General features: G+C 41.5%; 1 protein-coding gene across 4 annotated transcripts in view; it reads right to left on the bottom strand.

Moving 5' to 3' along the window:
• Window positions 1–408: 408 nt before the first annotated feature.
• HMBOX1 (homeobox containing 1) overlaps window positions 409–18,973 on the bottom strand; it is a 303,546-nt gene continuing 284,981 nt past the window's right edge. For all 4 annotated transcript variants that reach the window (XM_030198707.1, XM_030198708.1, XM_030198709.1 and 1 more), the window contains exon 9: window positions 409–2,482. In XM_030198707.1, coding sequence (XP_030054567.1) covers window positions 2,345–2,482 — 138 coding nt within the window. In that variant the 3' untranslated portion in view covers window positions 409–2,344. The remainder of the gene's footprint in view (window positions 2,483–18,973) is intronic.

Here is an 18,973-nt window from a genome sequence, read left to right as displayed (position 1 = left end):
GAATATCTCATCAGAATGCCTTCTGTGAAGGACTTATGCTCTTTTAATTACTGTAGTGAATAAAATTGTTTTAAATATAAGATTTTCTTCAGATCTGCTTCTTTGCTTTTACCACACTAGATCTTGCAGATCGTCTGCCCTATTGCTTTTCTGGACATGCAATGTGTCAGCACAATCATGGTATTTGAATGGCGTATGCTGTATGGACCTTTATTTGCAAAATATTAAACACTGTGCATTAGCCACTATACAGTGCATAACAGTGTTCGTTAAATAGTTGTCATTGGTGGCCATTTAGTTTGAAAATATATTTTCTTGTCTAAATAAAGGTGGAATATTTTTGGAAGTGCTCAAGTGTCTTGTTGGCACTCTCTCTCTCATATTCACTCCCTCTGCTCCATTTTTTCCTGGCTCTCAAATTTACAATTCCAACAGCCCCATCTCCTCCATAAGGAATTTCCAACACATTCTGTTTATTAAGCAGGTGAAACAGAGTACATACCTAGTCCAAGGTAGGTGTAAAATTGTAGGCCCTGGTGAGAATTTGCTAAATAGCACATGAAGGAGAGCATACCATGCTCTTTGGCATTTAAATGCTAAAGCCTCATTTGCATCTGCCATGCCTTCATTTGCATGTATATATACTGTGCCTACATGCTAATGTCTCTTTATGGATTCAGTGCGCTTCCTAAAGCCTTCACGTGTTGTGCATGTTAACCTTTGGTACATAGCCTTCTATGTCTGGAGAATGCCACATCAGGTTTGTTTTTATTGGATAATGTGAACACATTCTGACACTATCCTCTCCACTGCTTCTCTGTTCAAAGAAGGTCCTAAGTAACAGAAGTGAATTTATGCACATTTCATTTAATTATATCTACAAAGTTATTCCATCCATGACTTAGAAGCCATATCACCATAACTTTGGGGTTGAAAATCCCTTTTTTCACCTCATTAGTTATTATATATTTAAAATGCACTTTAAAACTTACAATTCTTTCAGGAGCCGACATCTTTGGACAATGTCTTCCTATTATCAGATGATATCACTATTGTAAAAATCATCCATATTCTATTGCAGTACTTTTTTTCATTCTAAAATATCCTTACTTTATAAACTTCTAACACCATAGGTGTTCCAGCCATCATTAATATTGACTACAGTAGTACAGCAGTAAACCTCAGCATAGTTTGAAGTTGACAGGATCAAGCCTTGCCCCATGTCTCTTCATCTTCATATCTTATATCATATAACTTATTTGGTACAGTACTGGTACAGGAAATTATGAGCTACTTACAAAAGACACTGAAGTTGGGAAGAATCCACTGATGCTTAACTCACTCACCCTCGTGACTTCACCACAGATGCTATGAGATCCCTACTAGTAATGGGGGTGAGGTAAGGAGAAGAAGCAGAAATATGCAGTGTCCCTTTTATTGTAGATCTACCGTGGGTCACTACTGAGTAGGGACTATTAAGCTTGGCAAATCCTGCCTAGTGGCTTTAAAAATCAGATGATCTATTAAATTAAAGATGCTGCAGCTCATACTTCATCTGCTTTCTCCTACTGCTCACATTAGGCATCCATCAGGGTCCCACAGACAGAAGAAAACATATTATCCACCAGGTTGCCCATCTTGTGGGAAGAGAGGATACTTCTGTTGGTGTCCTTAATAGCAGTCTAAATTTAAGAACAATCTCCATCCTTAGACTCTCACAGCACTGCACCCAGAACTAAAAACATGTCTAGTCACAGTGTGACCATTAGCCACAGCTCAATGAGACTGGAAATCAAGTTACCAGGCAGGAAGTAGAAAACTCGGGGAAGGTCTAGTGTTCTTTCAATGCTCAGGTGACAACAGCAATATGGTGTCCATCAACCCTGTGCCACTACCTCAGCTTGCATCCCTTAAGTCTTGAAGAAGGAAATAAAAAAACATTGTATGGGTGAATAGTGTTATACATATTGTTTATAGATACAATGTCATTTCAATGGTACCTAAGGCTTGTAACCAAGAGCTGTCTAAAACACCTGGAAGCACTTTTGCTTATTCTTGGAATACTAAGATGGAGCAGCACGAGCTTTTTAGCCACTGGAACCGGGAAGGGAAGCTTGGCTGGGTGAAAGGTGATTATTAATTGGATTTAATACTGAGAGAGTATATGCAAAGGCTGAGGGCACCATGCCATCTTCACAGAACAAGACCCTAACAGCTAACTGACGTATAAGAACTGCAAAGTTATACTGTAAGAAGAACACATATTAAGGACCAAGGAAAGTTTGCTAAGGTGCTACGTCTAAATCTAAGTTATTTCTTGTTTGACCCTTCCCCTTGGTGTGCATCAGTCATCATCTAGGGCCTCTGTTTTGATTTCATTGGCTCCTTGCCGGGCCAGTGCCAAGATGGTGTGGTTGACGGCTGCCATTTCCACGGCTAGTGAGATAGGGTCTTGGTGGTCACTATGGCTAGTGCTGTCATCCTATGCATACAGGAATAAAAAAAAAACAGAAAAGAAGTACTGTTAATTGATTATTAAATATAAATCCAGTAATATAACATAACTGTTGCTACTTCATAGACAACAAAAATATTACATAAGCAAAATCATTGGCTGGTAACCTGAAAAAAATTGTTAAGAAATGGACTGAGTTCAACCAATCATTTATAACACACATCTGTTAAAGGCTCAAGAAGTGTACTAGTGACTTATCGCTACAGTAAAAGCACAGGGCTGTCAGACTTAAGAACTCAGACCCTTGAAAAGACAGATTTTCCCATTAGAGTTTTTTATAGTATGAAGAACTCTTTCTCCTTATGGTGTCTGGGAAGAGGCTGGAAACTAAAAGTCATTTAGCATTACCTTGGTGACCGGAAAAATATTGGTGACTCTACTGAAGGCAAGGATCGTTACACATCCAACAAGGTGCAGGATCTCAGGCAACATAGTTTTACCAGAGGGAGATTGTGTCACACAAATCTGATCAACAGGATATGCTGAATGTGACTTACCTGGATTTCGATAAGGATTTTAATACTGTAGAGCATAGGATGCCAATAAATAAACAGAGCAGCCTAGAGATGCTGGACTGGATTAAAAATAGGTTGAATGATGGACAAAAGCGGGTAATGATAAATTACATTTATTCTGAAGAAAGAGATAATTACAGGTGAGAACCAGGAAAGCCAGGCTTCATGCGATTTCAGGCAAGTCACTTCACCTCTACTACCTCAGCTACAAACTTAAGGGCCCTTATACTAAAGCTTACACGCAATAATGGACATTAATAAATAGAAGTGCCTTGTAACTCACAGGTATAAAATAGAATATGCAGCATTTAGCATGTGCTAATGTCCGTTAGTATATGCTAAGCTTAGGAAAAGAGCCCTTTAGATTGTAAACCTTCTGGGGAAAGGGAACATACTTACTATGCCTGAATGTAACTTGATTTGAGCTACCAGTGAAAAGGGATGGGCCAAATTAAAACTAATCCATTTCATTTGGTCCAAAGGCCAATTCGGTTCAGGATTTTTGAGTGAAATGTTACAAAAAGATTAGGAGGAGGAGATATGAGAGAGACATTTAAAAATCTCAAAAGGTATAAATCCATTATAGGAAGCAAACCTTTTCCAGAGGAAAATTTCTCTTGAAGAAGACGTCCAGTTATGAGTCTCCAGGGGGCATAGCAAGGATAAAAACCTAAAAATATTTCTATATGAAAGGGGTAGTAAACACATGGAAGGGGCTCAAGGCAGAAATGGAGACAAAAACTGTAACAGAATTCAAAAAAGTATGAGATGAGCATGGTGGATCCCTAACAGCAAAGGCACTAGGGTAATCTCTATGGGGCAGTGGTTACAACCCAAACTGACACTGGACTTCCAAAAAGTAATTAGGAAAACCTGCAAAAGGATATGAGCTAGTGGATGTGGCACATGAAGGACAATTCTATAATCTGAGCGCCTGCATTTACATGCCCCTTGTGGACATACCTGTCTAGAATGCTAACACTTACTCACATATGTGTACATTTACACTCATAAGTGCTAGCAGGGCACCTACACACTATTCTACAAATATTCATTTAACTTACATAGGGGGTGTATAAGCAGTGGTGTGCTGGAGCGGGCTCTCATGGGCTCGCTAGAGCCGTTTGTTAAGTTTTTAAGAATTTTGGGAGCCGGTTGTTAAAGTAGGCCTCCCCATGGCTACTTTAACAACTGACTCCCAAAATGTGGGCTTGAGCCCCCTCCTGAATTCTCTTTTACTTTGCTGGCAGTGATGTTGGCCCCACCAGCCAAGTAAATAGACTGCTGCTGCTCCCTGCTCCTTGTTTCTGACTCTGAACATCAGACTGAGACTTTTCATGCAAGCGCAAGAAGGTTCCATCATGCTGCTCAGAGCCAGAAACAAGCAGCAAAGCATGGTGGCAGTCCATTTATTGGCTGGTGGGGCTCGGCAAAGGTATGCCTAGCGTGCCCGCACAAGGGAGGGGAGAGAGAGGCATGTATTCCCCCCAAAAAAAGAATTTCAGGGCCGGCTATGCCCGGAGAGAGAGCCCGTTGTTAAAAATTTACCAGCACACCCCTGTGTATAAGTTACATGTGAAACTACAGAATACTGTAAATTACATGTATCCTTGCTGCATTAGCTGCTGTAACTGCAAGTGTTTAAATGTTAGGTGCACCGATACTGGGTTACTCTAGTATTCTATAACGGAACCTGGGCACCCAGGTTCCATTACAGAATAGGCTCCTACTGCACGTGCTTGAGGCACCTAGTTCTAGAATTGCCCCCATGTCAAGTAGGATATAAATTTGGGGGGGGGGGGGGGGGGGACACTGCACTCTGGAAATTCCATATGTGGTAGCGAGTATAGCAGTGGGAGTTTACTAACATACGCCCAACCGGGATGGTGAAACAGATTGTCAAATGCTAACGCAGATTAGACAAGTTATTAGATGCTGAAAAACAATAATAGGAGATTCCAATTACCCAGAAAATCATAACTAAATTGTTGCTCTATTGACCATATTGTAAAGCTGTTGAACACTAGGAGGGGCATAATCGAAAGGGGCACCCAAGTTTTCCTGAGGACGTCCTCACAGGACATCCATGCAAAGGGGCGGGGAAACCCGTATTATCGAAACAAGATGGGCGTCCATCTTTCGTTTCGATAATACGGTCGGGGATGCCCAAATCTTGAAATTTAGGTCGATCTTAGAGATGGTCAAAATTAGATATGGTCGTCCCCAATTTTCAGTGATAATGGAAACTGAGGACGCCCATCTCAGACACGACTAAACCCAAGTCATTTGGTCGTGGGAGGAGCCAGCATTCGTAGTACACTGACATGCCAAGACACCAACCGGGCACCCTAGGGGGCACTGCAGTGGACTTCAGAAATTGCTCCCAGGTACATAGCTCCCTTACCTTGTGTGCTGAGCCCCTCAAACCCCACAACTGTACACCACTACCATAGCCCTTATGGGTGAAGGGGGGCACCTACATGTGGGTACAGTGAGTTTCTGGTGGGTTTTGAAGGGCTCACATTTAGCAGCACAAGTGTAACAGGTAGGGGGGGAATGGGCCTGGGTCCACCTGCCTGAAGTGCACTGCACCCACTAAAACTGCTCCAGGGACCTGCATTCTGCTGTCATGGAGCTGGGTACGATATTTGAGGCTGGCAGGAAAATATTTAAAAAAAGTTTTTGAGGGTGGGAGTGGATTAGTGACCACTGGGGGAGTAAGAGAAGGTAATCCCTGATTCCCTCCAGTGGTCATCTGGTCATTTAGGGCACATTTCTGTGGCTTGGTTGTAAGAAAAAAAGGACTAGGTAAAGTCGTCCAAGTGTTCGTCAGGGACGCCCTTCTTTTTTCCATTATCGGTCGAGGACGCCCATGTGTTAGGCACGCCCCAGTCCCGCCTTCGCTACGCCTCCAACACGCCCCCATGAACTTTGGTCGTCCCCGTGACGGAAAGCAGTTGAGGACGCCCAAAATTGGCTTTCGATTATGCCGATTTGGGCAACCCTTTGAGAAGGGCACCCATCTTCCGATTTGTGTCGAAAGATGGGCGTCCTTCTCTTTCAAAAATAAGCCTGAAAGTAAACTATATTTAACTTACTGGAGAAAAAAGACCTCAAAGCACTTAAAGCCTCAACCCCTTGACTTCATTTGTTGCAGGCTGACATTGCTCCTATCATCAGTCACTAAAAAACGCTACCAGCGCTATAAACTTTAAAAACTGAGAGGTCCTTTTACTAAGCTGCAGCAAAAAGTGGACTTAGTGCGCCCTGATAAAGGTCTTTTCCATGTGCTAAGGCCACTCTCTGCTTCAGCCAGAAAATGGTCAATATTCTTTTTCCAATTTAATGGCCATGCGCTAATGTTGCATTAGCACACAGCCATTAACAAAAATTAGTACATGAGCTCTTATCGCCACCTATTTTGTAGGCAAAAAGGGCTTACATGCTAATCCTGTGCTAATCCGTTAGCATGTGGTAATGTAGCTGCAATAATTGATTAGTGCAGACACACTCACTCTCCATCACCTAGACACAACCCCTCAGCAAAAAAACACATTTTATTTTTTGGTGTACACACATGTCAAAAGTACTCAGCACATCCTGCGGTATGCCAATTTTAATCTGTGGTAAGCATGCGTTACTGCTTACCGTGGCTTGGTAAAAAGGCCCCTAAACTTTTACATATTTTTTGCTTTGTTAAAAAGAGTTGTGTCAACAGCATTTCCAATGCTGAATCCGAGTGCAGCAATAGAGATTCCACAGAGATTTTCAAAGCTGAAAATTTATCAAAGTTCACTTGGCCCGCAGTTTCAAAAAAGCTTCATACATGAGGTACACCTTCCAAAAGTATTACTTTGCCGATAGGGGTCCCTGTTTCGCCAGTCCCAGCTGCTTCAGGGGACAGACTGCAGCACTATTCTCCAGTTCACCAGCTCACAATTGCAACTATCTTTTTCACTGCTGCTTTTAGCTCCTAGCCACAATTGCCCTCCCCTTGTCCCTTCCTCCCTTCTCACCCATTACTTCCCTCACCCGTAACTGTCTTGTTTGTCTGTATTACTTAGATTGTAAGCTCTTTTGAGCAGGGACTGTCTCTTTGTATCAGGTGTTCAGCGCTGCGTGCGTCTGGTAGTGCTATACAAATGCTAATAATAATAATAATATCAAGTCGGCTAATGTCTTATCATGACACAACAGGGAGGTTAGGTCTCTAAGGGCCCTGTTTACTAAGCCGCGCTAGTGTTTTTAGCGTGCGCTAATGCTAGAGACACCCACATATTCCTATGGGTGTTCTCTAGCATTAGTCGTGATAATTTTTAGCGCGCACTAAAAAAGCTTGCCCACCTTAGCAAACAGGGCCTTAAATGCCACAAATGGCTGCTTCATGAAGCAACTGGTCTTAAAATCAACAAGAGGAGGAGATATTCTAGATCAAGTTCTCACTGGATTTCAGGTTCTGGTATAAAGGGTAATTTTAGGTAGTTGATCCACATTGCAATCGTGATTATAACAAAATCAAATCTGAAATAAGCACTGTAGGAAGAATAACAAATAGAACTACTAAAGTAACAGATAACCTTAAAAAGGGAGACAATGATAAAATGAGGAAACTACTTAAAAGGACACTACAAAGATCAGTTATAAATGTTAAAAGTCTCTGCATGGGGACTGTTAAAAAATTAAAACCTTATATGCCCAGATAAATGTACTTCACATATTTAAAAAAGGTCAAAAGAAGAACAAACATCTGTCCATACTGCTAAATGGTGTCATGAAAGAGGTTGTTAAAACTAAAAAGGCATTAAAAAAAAAACAGAAAGTAAGAACTAATGAGGAAACTGGAGGGTGTTAAAGCACCGGCAAACTAGATGTAAAACATTAATAAAGCAGACTAAGTGGGAATTTGACAAGACACTTACCAAAGAAACCAAAGCAAATAATAACCTTGTGCAAGTACTTTAAAAATAAGTGAGAGAGACAGTTGGGCCATTAGAAGGATAAATCCAGAGGACACCAATGTGGCTCCTATTCTATAAAGAAAAGGAGGAACTGTCTTTCCTTTATAGAATACTAGTGTAACAGGTGAGATATGCACCTATAATTTAGATGTAATATTTACGTTAGCCAGAGATATGTGTATAACTTACAGTATTCTAATAGAGCGCCCTGCTGAATGTGCAACGCCTATCTGTAAAATACATGCTATGTAAGATACAGAATAGCAGGTGAATTTTGGCAATTACATATATGCCACTGCTCTAATGATTAACAATGCTAACATCAAATAGTTTGGCCTTTGTGTCTCATTCGCTTGCTCTAAACAAATATTGTTTTAAATAACAATGTATTTTATTTATTTGTTACATTTATACCCCACATTTTCCCACCTATTGCAGGCTCAATGTGGCTTACATAGTGCCAGAGAGGTGTTGATAGACTCCGGAGTGAAACAAATACAAATACTAGGTTAAGCTGTGGTAAGAAAGAGTTCATGTGGCAGGAACTTCTCTAAATGCTGCTTCAGGAAGAATCTCAAAATATCAATGGATTTCACACAACCATCTTTAAGCCACTTAAGGTTGTGTGAAATCCACTGATACTTTGAGATTTTTCCTGAAGCAGCATTTAGAGAAGTGAAACAAGGTGCTCTTGTTGAAGAAAAACGTCAAGTGGAACTAGCAGTGCACTGTTCAGTGTTGCATATAGAGGCTTGGTTTGAGCTACATCGATGGACGTATGGACAGTTGTTCTAGCTAAGTGAACTGTATGACATTTTCGCTGGTTATGCACTTTTGGGTTTTTTGTAATGGATACTGAATGCAGTAAGCTTACTTGCTTTGTTCTAGTTTAAAGAACCATTAAGATTCATTTTTGGATTGTGGATTTGCCAACAATTTACTATTTTTTTGTGTGATCATTCACTTTAGTCTGAGGACTTGAAAGAAGGGTTTTTTTTGTTTTTAGATTTTCTCCGTGGATTGGGAGTTTTTGATGCTGATTCTTTTCCCCTCTTGCTTTCTTTGAAAATGGATCTATGATAATAACTTACTCTCACATACGATAGAGGTTTTTCAATATTTAGTATATTATTCCCTATCGGGAGATAATAGGTCATTGTTATTTAAAACAATATTTGTTTAGAGCAACTGAATGAGACACAAAGTCCAAACTATTTGATATTAGCATTGTCATTCAATTCATAGTTTGTGGTCCCATAGCATTAGGGGTAGGTTAACTATTCTAATCATTTACATGTGTAATCACACATATAGTATTACCCTTTATATGCCCAAGAAGCTAAAAGGGCATTGAGAAAAAATTCCATCATCACAGAAAAACTAAATAAAGTCTCTGTTTTAGTATTTACTGTAGAGGATTCTGGGGAAACAGCCATATCCAGATGTAGCTGATGAGTTACAGCAACTAAAGCAAGTCAGTGTGCATCTGGATGTGTATTAGAACAAACTAAACAGAAGCAAATCACCAGGACCTTATAATATTCACCTCTTGAGTTCTAAACGAACTCACGTACGAAACTGCAGACCTGTTATTGGTAATCTGTAATCTATCATTTAAATCTGTGTTTGTTACAAATGAGTGAAGAATTGCCAGTGTAATGCCAATATTGAAAAAGTAACTATAGACTTGGTGAGTCTGCTATCAGTATCAGGTACAATGGCAGAAACTATAATTATGGATAAACATGGCTAATGGGGAAGGGCAAGTATGTCTTCCTAGTTTATCAGAATTTTTTGAAGGTGTGAATAAGCATGTGGAGAAAGACGAGGGGGTTAATAAAGTGCATGCAGATTTTCAGAATGAATTTCATAAAGTTCCTTCTGAGATGCCTCAGGAAATTAGAGGGATGAGATAGGAAGTGATACCTCACTGTGGATCGGTGCCTGGTTAAAAAGACAACTCCCCCCCCCCCCACTCAAAAAAAAAAACAGAAACAAAAAGAACTAATAATCAGTTTTCTCAATGAAAAAAGGTAAATAGTGGAGTACCTTAAGGATCTGTGCTGGAAACAGAGTTGCTTAACTTATTCATTAACAATCTGGAAAAAGGAGTAACAAGTGAAGTGATCACATTTACAAATAAAACTAGAATATTTGAAGTATTTAAAACACATGCAGACTATGAGTAACTGCAGAAGAACCTCGCCAGACTGGATAACTGGGCATCGAAGCAGCAAGTAAACTTTAATGTGGACAAATCACATGAACTGGATGGTACTCACCCCAGAGTCCTAAAAGAACTGAAATTTGAAGATCCATTACTATCATCCAGATAGACTTCAAATGTCTCAATAAAGATAAATTTAAAAAATAAAATGCTGACCACCAACAGCTGAATATTATCTAGGTTACCCTCCCAACCACTGCAAACCCCCCCAGCCCAGCCCCCCCCCTGAGTGCCCCCAAGACGTACGACAGATGCAGGAGTAATTCTCACTCACTTCTGCCTCCGGTGTTGCCATCTTGAAAATGGTCCTTGACCATGTGTGGTGTAGCCTTGGATGCACTGGGCAGGATCGGTCTGCCCAATCTCACCCACAGTACCAAAGAAGGGAAAAATTCCCTTATTTGGCAGATTGACCCCACTCAGTGCATCCACCATGCATTTTTCAAGATGGTAGTGTGGAGGTAGAAGCGTGTGGACATCACTCCCAACTTTTTTAAGGTACACCTTGGGGAGGTCTGGGAAGGGAGACAGGGATGCCATTAGATACCAGAGATTTAGTTTTTTTTTCAAGTCAGAGGGTGGGAGGGCAAGCAGGCGCTGGACTACCAGGGATTATTAAAGGAAGTCTGGGCGAGGGGAGGGGATTGGATCAAGGTTATGAGGGAGGGTCCACTAGATTCTAAGTTATTTGGTGTTGGGGAGGAGGGATCAGATCAGTTTGGGGGTGGAGGGAGGTGGCTGCTAGACTACCAGGGAAAGGTTAGGATCATGCAGAAAGCTATTGAGGGCGGGGGGTTCAGGTCAGGGGGCTCTCCCTAACTCTATGCCACCTCAGACCTAGCAGTAGATTTCTTGAGATACCAATATTAGTGCATACGTTTTGATAGGTTTGAAGCTTCTCTGCATTGCTGCGGATTATCTAATATTATTTAATATACTGTGCGTGGATGTCTACCGCACAAGTTAGTTTCAGCACTGAAGCCCTTTCTGCATGGTGTGGCTATAATGAGCAAGTAGACCGCTTGTTAACTGCACATTTCTGCCCACGATAGCTTTGTGAATTGATCCCTGAGTGTCTAAACAGAAGATGCCATTTAGCATGAACAAATGGAAAGTGACACAGATAGGGAAAAATAATCCTAACTCTAGAGACACAATGCTGGGTTTCATATTAAGACAACAAAATGATAGAAGATGGAACAGCTTCCTTACAAAGAAAAGCCAAACAATTTGGAGAAGAGACTGTTGTGAGGAGATATGAAAGGTGTTTATAAAATCATGAGTGAGATAGGACAGGCAAACAGGAAGGGGTAAATTATCCTTTCACAGAGTACTAACATTTAAGTGACACTTCATAATACTGGCAAGTAGCAGAATTAAAAGGCAAATGCCAAATTAAGCGATTATTTTCTTCAGTCTTTTTTCAACTTCACGCATTATGTCAAATCCGTTCCTATTTCTCCTTGGATGACTTTCTAAAAATAGTTCATGCCTTGATTTTCTCTAGAATTGGCTACTGTAATGCATGGTATTTGGGATTTCCCCAAAAGTCAATTTATAGAATTCAACTGTTGCAAAATACAACAACATGAGTTGTGCTTTATAAAACTAGGTCTGACAGTGTTCTCTATTGCTCAAGTGTTTGTCCTGGCTTCCGATTATAGCTAGGATTGATTTCAACATTTTATGTTTGGTTTTCAAAATTGTATATGGGTTGTGTGCAGACTACTTGGTTTCCTTAATTTCCCTTTGATCAGTTCGAGGCCCAATGTAGACTTTTAAATAAGAATAACCTGTCTATCCCCGCATCACCTTCAGTTAAGTTGTTATCTTTATGTAAGAAGTTTTCTCTAATGCAGCTGTTTCATTATGGAACTCTTGGCCCACTGAAATTAGATTAGAAACTGATTATTTGCGTTTCCGGAAAAGATTAAAATTTGGCTTTTTAAAATTTATCGTACTTAAGATGATTTCATACTTCTTTTCTTTAATTTTGATATTTTTATGGTTGTTGAATTCTTTTGTTCTTTATTGTTTGTAAACTGTCTACAGTCAATGATTGGTGATGGTATATAAAAACTTTTATGTGATGTTATGTTATTTAAAACAATCAAGCAGTAGTATTACTTGCTGGACGATGTCATTAAGGTAATACTATAGCTGGATTAAAATAAATTTGGAGAGGTCACGTGACGCCATGATGCAGGGCTGACGCTGGATAGCTAGGCTCCGCGCACATTCGCCCAAAAATCAGCAAATTCGACGGTCCCGAGGAGAGAAACGGCGCTGTCTGGTGTATGAAAGAAGTGGAAATCGATAGCGATCGATAAAACGGCGCAGAGGCACGGCATGGCGGCGAAAACAGTTCGCAGAGAGAGAGACAAGACTAAGCCGGCCGATGCCAAGATGGCCGACCAGCGTGAGATCGGAGAGCTAGCTGTGGGATCCGCGTGGTTAGCAGAAATTACCGCGGAGGTAACTGCAGCGGTTGAGACAGCGCTGGACAAGAAGCTTCAACAACTTTACGATCGCACAGAGGAGGCTCATGAACGTATTGATAGCATGAGCTTAGAGTTGGATGAAGGCCTGCAGCGCATATCAGAGGTAGAGGAGAGCGTGGAGGCACAGAAGGAGTTAAACAAAGAACTGGAAAAGAAAGTGCAGGATCTGGAGGTTAAATTGGATGATTTGGAGAATCGCAGCAGGCGCAATAACCTGCGCCTGATTGGACTACCAGAATCCTTATTGGATAGGGATCTGCCCAACTTCTTGGAAGGATGGCTGCCAAAGACTTTACATATAGAGGATAAAGTATCACAATTCTGTGTGGAGCGAGCCCATCGGGTGGGGACCACGAGGCAGTCAGGGAACAGACCAAGAGTGGTGATCCTAAAGACTCTTAATTTCAGGCATAAACAATACATATTGGATGCGCTTCGAGGTGGGCAAGCACTTACCTATGAAGGGAGAAAAATCCTTTGCTTCCAAGATTATTCACATCAGGTGCAATTGAAGAGGAAATCCTTCGCGCCATTATGCACGGAGTTATATAACAAGAAGATAAAATTTGCACTCCTATACCCTGCCAAGCTCAGACTCACCATAAATGGTGTAACTCAATTTTTTGAACAGGTGGAGGCAGCTAAAGAATATATACAACAACATGGAGAGCTTAAATGAAGCAGAGGTAATGTGCAGGATGGAACAGCGGCATAAAAGAGGACGCTGGAGATTATATTATAGCTTTATAGTGGAAACCAGATTGGGAGAATATTGACCTGACCTTTTGGATTGAGAACATGACTGATGGACTCTTGATAGATTGGACAGATATATTTCGGGTGTGCGGGTGTTTTTGGAGTGCGCCCAAGACAGTGTTCTGGATGTACCTAGCACGTCTCGACGCCATTTGACTGCAGGAGATGACGACATGGCAGAGCTAAATAAACTGCTTTGGGGCTCTTGGAAATGAAGTAGAAGTCAGAAGTCTACAGGGTCTGATCATATAAGAACTAAGTAACATTGGCCACCGGAGGAGTTACACAGGAATGGAAGTGTGAGACAATTAAGATATGATGCTAGAGATATAACACATAAAGTTTTGTATGTTGGGGAAGTTGGGGAAGCTGGGGGAAGAATCAGGAGGGAGGGGGGGATGTGTGATATGTTGGTGGGTGAGTGCAGGTGTTATAGCGTGACTAGTTCTGGGAACAGGAGGGCTAGGGGGGAAGGATAGGGGAATAGGGAATAGAGAGGATACATATGGGAGGGAGGGGGGAGGGATTAGAGGGCGGGAAGTAGGGGAACGATTACCAAAAAATGATAGATGGAGATATGTGAGTGAGTGGAACGTTGAATGGCTGCGACACAGAGTGGTGGGGGTGGTGCTGCTGGGACACCATGTCTACCTGCTTTTGGATAAGAGGCATGAGCGGGGACATGTAAGAGATGACGGAGGTTGATGGGCCTTAAAGTATACTCCTGGAATGTGGGGGGAATATCCTCCCCCATTAAAAGAAAGAAAATCCTTCATAGTCTTAAAAAGAAAAGGGCAGATGTGGCGCTCCTTCAGGAAACACATTTATCAAAGCAGGAGCATGAGAAGCTGAGAACTTGGTGGGTGGGGACCATATTGGAGGCCCCGGCAGTAGGGAAAAAAGCGGGCGTTGTTATTTTATTTCATAAAGCTCTACAGGTGGAGGTGGAACAGGTGTGTGTTGATCCTGAAGGGAGGTATATAATAGCACAGGTAAAAGTGAATGGCAATATATGTCTCATTAGTAATATATATGCTCCCAATGTGTATTGTAAGAAATTTTACCATTTAATCATTAGTAAGATACAACACTTCAACGTTAAAAATAAGATAATAGGAGGGGACTTTAATGTGGTGGCGGACACAATGTTGGATAGATCACACGGGACAGCAAGCACGATGGTGGGGGCCGGTAAAGGCATAAAACTGCTATGTGAAACATTGGGAGTGGTTGATGTGTGGAGGGTATTGCATCCAAATACTAAAGACTATACACACTACTCAAGAGCCCATCACACTCAATCAAGGATTGATTATCTATTGATAGATGAAGAGAGCTTCACACATATAGCGGAGGCCGATATTGATCCTACGATTATATCAGATCATGCGGCTATATATATCAAATTTCAAGATAATACCTCACATAATAGACAGTATAGGTGGGCATTTCCTATGGATCTATATAAGGATTCGGAGTTTTGGACTTATATCAGAGCAAAGTGGAAAGAATATTCATTACACAACGCATCTCACAGGCATACCCCGATATTGTTTTGGGAAGCTGGAAAGGCTGTCCTAAGGGGAGAGATAATAGCGTATAGCATCAGAAAAAAGAGACGAAGAGATAAAGAGATCATAAGATTAGGAGATAGCCTGATACGGTTGAGGAGAGCTTACGGACAGCAATCCGCGGACCACCTTCGTGAGCAATTATTAGCCACGCAGACATCTCTGAATGAGCTATTACATCAGCGTGCTAATAAATCAGCAGAGTATTACAGATACCAATTGTATAAGTTTGGTAATAAGACAGGGAGGATGATGGCAGGATTAGTAAAAAGGGGGAAGGGACAGAGGAGAGTGCTAGCCATTCGGACACAGGAAGGGGGATTGGTACATACTGATGCAGAGATACTAGATGTATTTCATGACTATTATGCTAAGTTGTACACTAAGAATGAAAAGGAGGATTTGGATCCAGATATTTATCTTGAGAATGTTAAACTGCCGAAGATAACAGTGCAGCAGCAAGAAGAGCTAAACAAGCCAATAGAAGTAGAAGAGGTCCTGAGAGAAATTAGAGGCAGTGCATTACATAAAGCTGCGGGGCCAGATGGGTTCAGGGCAGAACTGTATAAGATCTTAATGCAAGATATAGGAGAACCACTGGCAGATGCCTTTAACAAGTCGGTGGAATTGGGGGAATTACTGCAATCCTTATGTCTAGCGGATATTATGGTTTTTTTGAAACCAGGAAGAAATGTGATCTTACCAGAATCCTATAGGCCTATATCACTTATTAGCTATGAAGCTAAACTATTGGCTCAGATCTTGGCTGCTAGACTGGCAACAGTACTGACACATATAGTGGCGCCCCCGCAGGTGGGATTTATACAGGGAAGACAGAGTGGGAAGAATATTAGGTTGATATTGGCCACGATGGAGAGAGTGCGAAGAGAAGGAGGGGAATCCCTCTTGATCAGCTTCGACGCCGAAAAGGCGTTCGATCGGGTTGAATGGGAGTTTTTATTCGCATCGCTCAGGGCATATGGCTTTGAGGGATTTTTTACACAAGCGATATCCATTCTGTATAAGAACCCGACAGCAAGGGTGTTGGTTAATGGTACTTATTCACGATGTTTCCCAATAAATCGGGGAACTAGACAGGGTTGTCCTCTGTCCCCCTTATTATTTGCCATTACATTGGATCCCCTGATTAGAGAAATTCTGGGGAATGTGGAGATAGAGGGGATTAAATTGGGACACCAAGAATTTAAAGTTGCGGCGTTTGCTGATGACATTTTAGTCCATTTGGCGAGACCGGAGGAAACGTTGCCGGTGCTGATGGAAGTATTTGCAGAATACGGGGCTTTTTCGGGCTTTAGTTTAAATTTTCAAAAATCAGAAGGACTACCCACTAGCAGCATGGTAAGGGAGAGGTGGAAGGGATCATTTCCATTGAAGTGGGCGGATCAGGAATTTAAATACTTGGGTATAAAATTAACGGGGGACTTGAGAAGATTATATAGAAGAAACGTTGATGAGTTATTAAACTATACAAGGAATCAATTGGATCTATGGGAAGGACTGCCGTTAACACTGAGTGGCCGAATTGGTATGTATGCCATGATGCTGTTCCCGAGATGGCTATATGTCTTAAGACAGCTGCCAATATTGCTACAGATCAAGGATGTAAAGAAACTTAGGAGAATGGTGACTAGATTCTGCTGGGGTGGAAAGAAGGCCAAAGTTAAACTGGAATATATGTATGGGAGTAGGAAAGAGGGAGGCTTAGGGATGCCTGATATCCAACAATATAATTGGGCATGTTTGACCAGACATTTAGCGGACTGGATATTAGATTCAGAGGAACATACGGCGTGGAGTACGGAGTGTGTGCTGTTTGAGCCTTATCACCCCTACTATATGATGCATGTTCAAGGAAAGTGGATACCTAAGGGATGGAGTCAGCATCTCTTGTTACAACCAATGCGACGGGTATGGCGATATATTTTAAAGGGATTAAATAAGAATCCACATTATACAGATCTGCTTCCTCTGGTGGGGAATAGTGCCTTTGATCCTGGGAATACACAACCGAGATTCAGAAAATGGGCACGGGAAGGGATAGTATTAGTGGCCGATGTTATGCAGGATTCGGGGAAGATTATATCTAGAGAGGCCTTAGAGAATATAGTGGGAGCTGAGAATGTGACATGGTATGATTATTATCAATTACATAGTTACATTAAGCAGCTAAATTCTGCTGGATGCGAGAGAGGGATGTATGACTTATTGGTGAATTTATTTCTGCCACAAGGTAGAGAACAGACCTCAATCTCAATACTTTATAAACAGCTGAGAATGATTTTCCCGCCCCGTGGATATGAGGAGGTTGCTCGGAGGTGGTCTGCGGATATGAGAGTGGAGGTTCGAAGCGGAGATATAGCCCAGGCTCTGAAGGAGATAGTATATAAAGTGACCAGTGCACGACATAGGGAGATTCAATTTAGAATTATTATGAGAGCATACTTCTCCCCTGTACAGGCCTACCATGCTGGTAGACTTACAACACCACAGTGCAGCAAGTGTAACTTTCAGAGAGCATCACTTTATCATATGCTGTGGGAGTGTCCGGACATTAAGGAATTTTGGGATAATATTAGGAAATTTTGTGAGACATTAATTCATAAGACAATTAGATGGGCACCTAAAAATCTAATATTGGGTCCAGGGGGGAGAGGGCTAAATCTGAAACATACAGAAGGTATATTTATGTATAAGGCTATAATAATAGGGAAGCAATGTATTATGCAATTTTGGACCCAGGAAAGTGGACCCTCTTTCTGGCAGTGGAGGAATTCACTTCATGCCTTGGTGCTGCTGGAGGCGCGTGAGGTACATCGAAGCCCTAGGAGTAAACAACGATTCTGGGAGATTTGGGAGCCATATGTGCAGGCCCTGTCAGGTAGAGCCCGCAGCTTACTAGTAAACTCACTCTCATTGTAGCTTGGGATAGGGAAGAAGACTGGGTAGAGTAGGCTGGAGTGGGAGGGAGGGGGGTGGGTGAGGTGATGGGAGGAAGAGGGAGGAGGGAGGGAAAGGGGGGGATGTGTGCTGGGCTTATGCTGCAATTGATGAAACTGAGACCAGATAAAGGAATGTGATTTCTGAAGGAAGGGGGTTACATGCAATGAGGGGGGAAAGAGTGTATTATCGTATCGATATGTATCTATTGGTATGAATGGAGGATTCTGAGAGTGATGTTCTGGGTGTATTATGGGATGGCAATGGAACAGCTTGGTAAGCGGAGCCTGGATATGCAAGATGCAGATCAATTTAATTTATAACCAGTAAAGCCTGTTTGAGATACTGACATAATGCAGGATTGCTGTGATTCTCCTGCTAAGGAGTGATGACTTGCTGGCTGACGGAGGCTGATATAATAGAGTAATGGAATGAAGCTAAGTACACAGAACGACATCAGTGATATATATTTATTTTTAAATTTTATTACATTATGAATAAAACCAAGCACACAGAATGATATCAGGGATTTGCATTTATTGTTCACAAATCTCATTGCATAATACTCTGATCACTAATGGATATATTTCAGAAATCGCAGACAGAGATGTTGATAATAGCTATTTATGACATTATTGCTTGCATAAGCCAGGGTTAATTAATACAGTAATTTAGAGGGGGGAGGGGAGGGGGGGAGGGAAGGTGGGGGGGGGGGGGGGAGAAAAGAAAAATTGATGATAGCGGTTTTGCTGTATTAGTGCAGGATGGCAATGTTAAATGCCTGAGATGTTATGTTAATATGGAATTGTTTTGGAGATGCATTCATCAATAAAAATTATTAAACCTAAAAATAAATTTGGACTTGTTCATGAATAAAGAGCCAATAAACAATTTACAGCTAGGTAGGCAGCTTTAAGAAAGTCACTGCTTATGTCTGGAAGTAAGCCACAGCGAACGGAGGTCCTCTTTGAG

This window comes from Microcaecilia unicolor, chromosome 3 (genome assembly GCF_901765095.1).
Source record: "Microcaecilia unicolor chromosome 3, aMicUni1.1, whole genome shotgun sequence".
Taxonomy (NCBI): domain Eukaryota; kingdom Metazoa; phylum Chordata; class Amphibia; order Gymnophiona; family Siphonopidae; genus Microcaecilia; species Microcaecilia unicolor.
This window is presented reverse-complemented; position numbering and strand designations above follow the sequence as displayed.